The sequence below is a fragment of the Dipteris shenzhenensis genome, chromosome 23 (genome assembly GCF_047967505.1).
Source record: "Dipteris shenzhenensis isolate YYH24624 ecotype China chromosome 23, Dip_SZ_1.0, whole genome shotgun sequence".
NCBI classification, from domain to species: domain Eukaryota; kingdom Viridiplantae; phylum Streptophyta; class Polypodiopsida; order Gleicheniales; family Dipteridaceae; genus Dipteris; species Dipteris shenzhenensis.
The window spans coordinates 14,431,501-14,440,431 of NC_141618.1; the positions used below are offsets into that span (position 1 = coordinate 14,431,501).

The 8,931-nt window shown below is 41.3% G+C and overlaps 1 protein-coding gene across 1 annotated transcript; it reads right to left on the minus strand.

The window, feature by feature from the left end:
- Positions 1-4,125: 4,125 nt before the first annotated feature.
- On the minus strand, positions 4,126-8,729 carry LOC147887035 (beta-hexosaminidase 3-like). Its single transcript, XM_087394188.1, has 14 exons — positions 8,292-8,729; positions 7,971-8,045; positions 7,834-7,869; positions 7,571-7,682; positions 7,340-7,410; positions 6,969-7,099; positions 6,810-6,875; positions 6,255-6,355; positions 5,784-5,843; positions 5,629-5,662; positions 5,354-5,452; positions 5,200-5,259; positions 4,808-5,058; positions 4,126-4,573 (listed from the first exon to the last, which is right to left on the minus strand). Exons 1-14 carry the CDS (start codon positions 8,568-8,570, stop codon positions 4,407-4,409), a joined length of 1,542 nt encoding a protein of 513 aa, XP_087250314.1. The 5' UTR covers positions 8,571-8,729; the 3' UTR covers positions 4,126-4,406.
- Positions 8,730-8,931: the final 202 nt, after the last annotated feature.

Sequence of the window (8,931 nt, forward strand, 5' to 3'; positions counted from 1 at the left end):
ATCACATAACTGGCGATTGAGTTGAACCAGCCTATGGTTGCATGATGTTCCAATCACCAGACTGGTTTATGACAATCACATTTATTCCAAGCTTTCTTTAAGAAATGAAAAGTAAACTATCCCAAAGCTCAATCACAAACAACCACCAAGATGGTTTAGGCACCACTGACTTGCATTGTATCTAGCATGTGAATGATGTGCTCCTCAAACACCTTCCAATGACTTTTGCACTTAGGCTATCTCTCCTTTTCTTGTGTTCTATTAAAGCCCATAGACTTCTCAGATCGGGATGATCATGCATTGCTTCTGCTCTACATTCAACCCCACTGGAGTCACGTTGGTCCTTCTGATTGATAATATCTTTGACATTGTGCGCCTAAGCCATCTCTCCTTTGTTTTAGGGGACACCAACATAGATAATGTCGCTCTCTTTGCAGCTAGTTGATCTAAGCTGTGCACCCCTTTCACTTTTTGTAGGCCATTTCTCAGGTTGGAGAGCATCATCTCTTGGGCATGCATCTCCCGAGGTGTTGGTAGGGTTGTTGCTCTACAAACTTTAGGGTGCAGGCTAAAACTTGTGAAGACTCAAGACTGGTAATCACTTGAATGGCCTAATGTTGTTGCCTCGAATGCTCCCACCAATTGTGACACCATAGCTCATGTTCTTCCTTCCAATATGGCAATGATTTAATGCGTGCATCTGCAACCACTTCTTGCTTCTGCTCTGCAAGGAGTCTTCTTTCTTCTCATTGTTTCTCCTTTTGCAGATGTTGCAAAAGTTATTCTGTTGTCACTTCAATATCGTGCCAACTCTTTCCTCGACCCGCACTCTGTTCCTTGTGCCTTGACTTGGCTTTTTAGCTTTGATCTCTTGCAGCCTCTGTCTGCTTCTCTTGTAAGCCATGGTGACACCATGGCCACAATTAGCCCAGAATAGACCCAGAGAACCTAGCTAGTGAGGCAAGCAAATAATAGAAGACAACTTACTCGAAAGAAGACAATGGCAAACCAAAGTCTGAAGGTCACATCCAGGTGCATGTGGGCTATAGGGCATTTACAAGGCGAGACAGGTTGCAATACTTAATCTTCCAAGATTTGATGGGCGAGAGGTGTGAAAATTCAAAATTTGCGGGAGTAGCAAAATTTCAGATGCCATCGGTTTTTCTCCCTCGAACGATACACGTCAGCAGAATTGGATATTCCAAACAAGTGCAATGTGGCCTAAAATGCTTCAAAACACAAATAGGACAAAGGGCACAATATCGAGTTTGAGCAAGTGCCGTGTATCGGGTTTGATGCTGTGTATTATGAAATGCAATGACCTTTGGCATGCTTATGAGGCATATAGCAAGCAAGTGCATGGAAAAAGAAACAATTCAAAATTATAAATATGTTGGATTTATTGAAAGATATTTGCACATGCACAAAGTGCACTTTTTTAACTTCCATTTTAGGGTGAATCTAGATACCAATACCAACAACTATCAATGTTTTAAGACCACCATGCAGTAGTCCCACTAGTTTGAATTCCAAATTTTCAATCTGTTTTGGTTTTTAACAACCAGTAAAAAAAAGGTTATGGAGTGTGCCCTCAAATGGGTATGCATCACTTTAGCACAACATTGGAGGCCCATTAAACCACACTTAATGTTCTCATTTAGCTGTCTCCTTGGGTTGAGGAGAATGTCACGTAGTGTACTTTTGAATGATTACTTGGTTGCATGTATGTATAGAACATAATTTTGATGTTTTTGAATAAATTGCTATATTGTATAGTCTTCAGGATGCATGCTTCACATGCAACATAGCACTTGTAATGCTTTAATAGTCTCGTTCCAAATGTTTATTCCATAATTTTTTTCTCTCATGTTCAATTTGGAATGTATATTACATCTTGAAGACAAAGTTTGCCAAATTCCGTTGAGCAATGCATAAGTTATGGGTCATGCAAGATACCTATATACAAAAAAGTCCCTGAACCTCACAAAAAATGGCTACACCCAAGCAAACAATGACCCTCTTTCAACATCTATTAGTTGGATGTAATGCATAAATGAGGTAGCTGGACCTCTAGAAAAGGGAGGGCAGGCCTTTATCCAAAGTCTACCATAGCACAAATCTCCCAATGATACGACTACTAGTAGTAGCTGACCATGAAAATCCCATACAGATGTGTAGGAAAAGAATGAAGCATTCAAAGGTTATGCCATATAGATAAAAAGAAACTACCAGACCACGATCCTAACTCTCTCCCAATGGGTGAGCAATAGGACTAGTTTGTATGCATCCTCATTTCTGAGGATCAATGCATTCTAATTTGTGGTCTAAGACCAATCGTAATCAATTGTTATATTACAGTGTCCTAGCCGAATATTTACCAGTGCATAAGATGAACTGGCTCACAAAATGGAGTCACCCATAGCAAAGATTTTGCAAATGGTAGTGTCAATAGGGTGTTTATATCACTCTTGCATGTCTGTTCTTCATATCATGTGGCTTGGAATTGATATTCTAAGCTCGAATCAAAACAAGCTTAGGTCCAAGTGTTTTGAAGATTTGCCCATATCAATTGCTTTGTTTCAAAGCATAAGCCCATACAAAATGCTTAGTTTTGAAGCATAAGCTCTCAAATAAAAGAGTGCTCATGAAATCTTAACTAGAGATGTTTAGAAGACGGAATGAGTCATGATGTTGCTAGAGCAAACTAACAGTATGGCATCTGGTACGAGCTCAACACTATCAACAAAAACCCATGTAAAGCAGTAGTTCAAACACCTTCCATCGTGAAAGAAAGACTACAATTCAAAAAGAACCTTGATACATCAAGTGAGTGGTAGTAAGCCATTTGGAACTTGAAGCGACATATCTTGGGGGAGAGAGGAGTGGAGCAGTGACCCAGCTCACTTCCTTTGAGTCCTTAATAAAAATCCTTAAGGCTCAGTTGCGCTGGCCTATGTTGGACAACACTCCATTATCCTAAAACACTATATGACAAATCCTTTTTGACATTTGAGGTCCTTTGCCAATAGAGTAGGGATTGCAAAAAGTTATGCAAAACAACTCTGGGGAACCTTAGAAGATTCTATGAATGCTAAAAATTATACTCAGAAAAACTATTAGGTGTTGAAGAGGAGCCATTGCTCTTCAAAATGACTGGATTTTGAACTATATTTCCAAAGCCATTATAGACAAAGGCCTACTTGTTTTGCATACCTGGATGGGTTCTATCATTCCTCTACTAGTCATCTACATTCTCTGATGAATTCTGGATCATTTTTAAAGACACGCTCAGGCTTCTGGCAAAGTGTTAATGGAATTTGTAGTTCACTAGGAAGTCTTTGAGCTCCTCAGGTTATGTGTCCTCGGATTCCTCAGGTTCCATGTCCTCGGTCATCGAAGCTCGACAAGAACTGAAAGGTGTACCTCCCCACGTCTTTGTCTTTTGGTCAATTCAGATTCATAGTTGGCTGCCACTCTCCATTACTCAAGCATTACCAAGGGAGAGGGTGGTCCAAGATCGCTAGTCCTTATAATAATTAAGTCGCAAAGACATGGTGGTCCAACACCCCCATAGTCAAGGATAAGTAAAGTGGGGTCCTATCTCATTTCTTAGCCCATGGGGAAGAATTAATTATATAGGACAACCTATCTAACTTGTCCATGAGTTAGGGTAATTCAATATACTCTTAGTCCATGAAGTCAAGTAAATTATATCTTTGTTATATAGCTAATCCAATAAGGAGTATAAGTCTAGTGCAATTGCCAATAAGTCTAGTGCAATTGCCAATAATATCTCAGGATGTATCAAATTATCAACACATGCAAGTTTCATTATATACTCTTCTAAGTAAGCTATTTTTCAGTGCCTTGGGTCAAGCTTAAGTGGATCTATTAATTTAGTGAAAGGGAGAAAAATAAGGAACAAATCAAATTATCAATACATGCAAGTTTCATTATATACTCTTCTTAGTAAGCTCTTTTCAATGCCCCGAGTCACCCATAAGTGGATCTATTAATTTAGTTAAAGAGAAAAAAATAAGGAACAAATCAATTATATCATTGTGTAAAAACTACACATAATAAGTTAAGATCAAGGTAAGAATAGCTCTTATTGTTCCATATCAAATAAGGTATACTTAAAAAGTAACTAGTTCCTTGTTTTAATAATTCCATATGCGCACCTTATTTCATTGTGTGTGTGCACATGCACACGTGCTCACCTATGTCTGTGTCTACATTAGTGTCTACTCATGCACGTCTGCAAGCATCCATCCATGCATGCATGTGCACACGCACGTGTGTGAGCGTACGTGTGTGTCTGTGTGCGCATGTTTGTGTATGTGTGTGTGTGTGTGTGTGAGAGAGAGAGAGAGCGAGAGAAGATGTTAATAATAAAGATTATAAGTTCATTGCAAGTAGCAAGAAGCAGGTCCAATGGGTGCTTCACGTCCAGTGCCATTAACAGGAGCTGCTGCAATGCCACGTTGGTTCAATAGGCATCGAAAGTACTGTAATCTTGGCAACGCCTCCATTGGGTCCTTTGCAATTCTTTGCACATTGGTCCATAGCCGCTCTTCCACATATTAACAAATGTTTAAACCAATAAGCAACTGTAAATAAGAATTACTACCCACTATGTGTTGCACTTGCATACATCTATGTAGGAGCACTACTGCAAAAGTAGACAACTTGCCTATCATAATAGAATGGTGACTTGGATGATACAAGCATGCCCTTGTTAACATCAAAACAATAGTAAGACATATCCATAAGACTTTGACCATGCTAAGTGTAATTAGAGGGCTACCTGCAGTAGCAGCCGCTCGGGGCCAAATCGTTTGTTCAATGTCGGATGGATCGACTGTCTCACTCCACATGCACACCTCTCCTCCTATAACTAGCTTTTGCTCATTTGGGTTTGTTATGTTTGTCAAAGGCTCATTCATATAAAATTTGTCCCATGTAACATCCAAATAGTCTAAGTACCATACGTCTTGATTGCTCACGATACACCTAAACCCTGCCTTCACCACTTTTGGTGCAATGCCAGGTTGAAGCCTGCCATTGTGATACAAAGCATATTGATGATCAGAAAGCATGATGGGAGAAAAAATAGTAACTAGTGTATGCAACAATAATGTTGATAAAATGAGTGCATAAAAGGAAGAGAGAGAGAGAGAGAGAGAGAGAGAGAGAGACCAATTGTGAATGATTGTTTTTTTGTTGAGTTGTGAGCCGAAGTTGTCAAAGGGCTCTTCCCTAATCAAGAAAGCCTCACCTTAGAGAATTTATAACTAACATGTTAAAGGGAAGCATATCATACCACAACATGTCAATTTTCAAATCGATTTACCAGTTCACAGGTGTATATCCATGGGATATGCTTATTGATTCTCCTTGCAAAACAAAATTTCGATATGCATCAAAGCCAGTGAAATTATGCTTTTGCAACCTGCACTATGCAATATTACAAAAATGATTAGAATGTGGATGTTGTATGAAGGGGGGAGGAGCTGATTTAGAAAGAAGCAAGTCCAAACATCGAAGTTTACACATCATTGGAGCTAAGCTCTACTTATGTTTATTGAAATGCTGAAATTATCTTAGCCAAGGAAGAAGATCTATTACCAACTGTTGATATGGGATGTTTGACTCCAACAAGCTACACACAGATGGGAGAAAAAGCTTGGTTTTCATGAGTATACTCTATAGTTTTGTAATACGGACACATCAATTTGTGCAATTCAAGAGAAAAAGGTGTGAAGAGATGAAGAGAATCTTACAGGTGTTAACTTCATCTCCGCCCATGTGGACAAAGTCAAATGAAAAGGTTTTGGAGAAATCTGCAAGACCCAGGGGCAACATCACACAAGTGGTGCCACATTTGGTTTTTAAAAAGGACTCCCTTTATTGTTACTAGTGTGTTTCCCCATGGTAAAGCCATGGCGTGGGAGTGAGTAGGCATATTCATTATGCATGCATCCCCATCTCTAGCACCCTTCCCATGTGTTGGATGTGGTGTGTAGCTATGCAAAATGCATCTCTTTCATATAGACTAAATTATTGAAGTTGGATATGTGAAAACTTGGGCACGTGACTAATGAGTAGACTATTTAAAGGGGAGTTGAAAAGAAACCTTTCCATGCAATGCTACCAAAAATTCAAACAATACTGAGAGACTAATCAAATGCTAAAAAATCACCACATTTGATCAAGAAAGGGGGCAATTAATTCTTTTTTGAGATCAGACTCACCAGATATGATGCCATTAATAACTTGGAAGGTGAAATTCCTAGACACATCGAGTGGCTGTGTGCAATTGGGGGAGGGCCACAGCTTTGGATAACCAACACCCCTACACGAATAAAAAACAAAGTTAAAAAGAAAGTGGGAGAAGGTGAGAGCTTTGGTTGGATAACCAATACCGTTACAACATTAAAAAAAAAAACAAAGTTATAAAAAAAAAGTGGGAGAAGACCTAGGAGATTCCCTCAAACAATTTGTATGCCAAAAAACTGGTAATACTCGTATGAAAACAAATTCAGCCATTGAGTATATGAGGTCTTATAAACAATGCTAGTGCTTGTTAACTCTAGTGATAGTGAGGACAACGAAAAGGTCGAACAAATTACCATGGATGCAAGGAGATTCGCTCACACAAATTTGGACGCAATAAAGCTGGTGAACGGTGATACTCGCGGCATTGATTGATTATATGAGATCTTCTAAACAATTGTAGGGAGAACGAACAGATGGTCTTGCCAGTGTAGTGATAGGAAGGACAAAGAAAAGGTCTGCAAAGCGATTACCACGATGCTGCGTGGCCTGGAACATCGAGCTCTGGCATCACGTTCACGCCTCTTTTTCGTGCGTATCTGCAATAGCAAATCTCCGCAAAATCACTCGAAGATCGATAGATCCATCATCCAAGTGAAACGAATACCCGGAACGTTATCCTGTATACTCACTCGACGATATCCTTTGCGTCTTCCATAGTGTAGCGCTCCATATCCGAATAGGAGCCCTCCCACAATTTCGGATATGACGGGATCTCCAGTGGGAACGATTGGGTATCCACAATGTGCCAGTGCAAAACATTCTGCAAGACGCCCAAACAAAACTATGGATCAAATTAAGGCTGGAATTAATGCTCATTAGCTTTTCCTTCGCAGATGTAATCCCCGCCCACCCTTTCCGTCACAACAATGCTTCAGCACAGTGACGATGAATGGAAATCTGGGAAAGCTGACCCACTTCACAAAAGACTTGAACCAATCGTCCTCTCATTTCCGTCCCATTTCCGTGCGGAAGCTGGCTTGAAAAGGTAGGCCTCACTTACAAGTTTTGCATAAGCCATTGCGTCGATCACTTTCTTAATAACCATTAACGGTTGGTAATGGCGGGCGGTATCTGCAACAGCCATAATCATTAGCGGCAACGCTTAGACTGTGGTCGAATGATAGTGGCACCTTAAAAACCATTTCGTTTCCGCTACATGCTGCAAACACTTGAAAGACTGTTTATCTTGTTTATCTGAAGGTGCAGAGTGCGTTAAATCTCAAATGCGCACCTATCAGAAGTCCTCTGTAAGGGAACCTGGGCGCATCCGAGATGGACCAAGGAATGCTGTGCACTTGTACAGTTCGAGATATAAAATCAAAAGTACAAAGTTGACTGAAGGTCTGCCCAAGCACATGAATCCCCGCCCAGAAGTTATATTTTTCTGAGGAAGGACTGTTAAATGGAGTTGATGCTTACGATTCCCATCTAGCAAGCGTTAACTAAGCTTGGGACATTATAAGGTGATGCAACCAATGAGATGCTGGCCATTACCTCAAGCGCACGCAAAGCTCCATAAACAGTATTCGCCTACATGAAACATAGGTGATACCGCTTCAACGTCAATGCCGCGTACATGGAACCGAAATGTAGTTAAGCATGGATATGGAAGTATGGCGTTGGCCACCCACCTGAATGTAAGCAGAGGAAGAATTTCTGGGATCAGGCACCGCGAGAGAGTACGACTCATCTACTCCGAAGCGCAGCTGTTCATGACAATATCGCACAGCATCAAGTTTGGAAACGAATCGGCAAATCCATTGCTTCGCACAAGATCAAGAAATGTAACGTAGTCCGTATGCAGCTTACGAGTATGAGCTGTGCAGTGAACGGAGAGGAGGGCGCAAATGCATGAATGAAGGACGGAAATGAACCATCCACCCAAACACACAAATACACACACGAACACGCACGCGCACACAATCTTTGTGCTGGCACGTGAAGAGTCTCACCGTCTCGTCAAGGGAAGCGACCTGGACCTCAAGAGAGAGGAGCGAGGCAGAGGCATTGGAATCGACATGATGGAGGAAGATGAGGTCGTGGTATCTGAGGAAGGCCTCTTGGAGGAGAGGGGAGGGGCTAAGAAAGAGGAGGTTAGGGGAGATGGTAAGGGAGGAGAAGGAGGACCCATTGGAGACGAGTTCAGGCAAGGGCCAAATCAAACTACTGCTGCAGCAAGAATGAAGCAGGCAGAGCAACAGGAGAAGGTGCAGAAGACGAATGGGCGCCATAGCAAGGAAGCTAGCTGCAAGCTTAGCAAGCTCGAAGAGAAAATGAGCGTGGAGAAGTGGAATCAGCAACGGCAACGAATGGACTCCATAGCCAGGAAGCTAGCAAGCTAACAAGAAGTTTGGAATGGAGAAAACGTGAAGAATCAGCAACGAAAAGAAGACGAGAAACATCCAAAAGGACGGGAAGAAGAAGACGATTTACGGCTCGAGACATCCGTGATTGCAGCTTTTTTTGCTCCTTTTCTTTTGGGTGGCTCTGGCCTGCTTTTCATGGATGATGGGTTCCATCACCCTTCTCTCACACACACACATGACAAATTGTATCTGCAATGGCGTGCCCTAGTGCTCGGGAATAACCGTC

Bases quoted from the DNA above. Each gene is read 5' to 3' on its own strand.
- LOC147887035 (XM_087394188.1), bottom strand. From the start codon at position 8,570: ATGGCGCCCATTCGTCTTCTGCACCTTCTCCTGTTGCTCTGCCTGCTT. The intron at 6,876-6,968 runs GTGAGTATACAG...TTGCTATTGCAG, and splicing joins GACGCAAAGGATATCGTCGA to ATACGCACGAAAAAGAGGCG. The intron at 5,844-6,254 runs GTGAGTCTGATC...TGGGTCTTGCAG, and splicing joins TATTAATGGCATCATATCTG to ATTTCTCCAAAACCTTTTCA.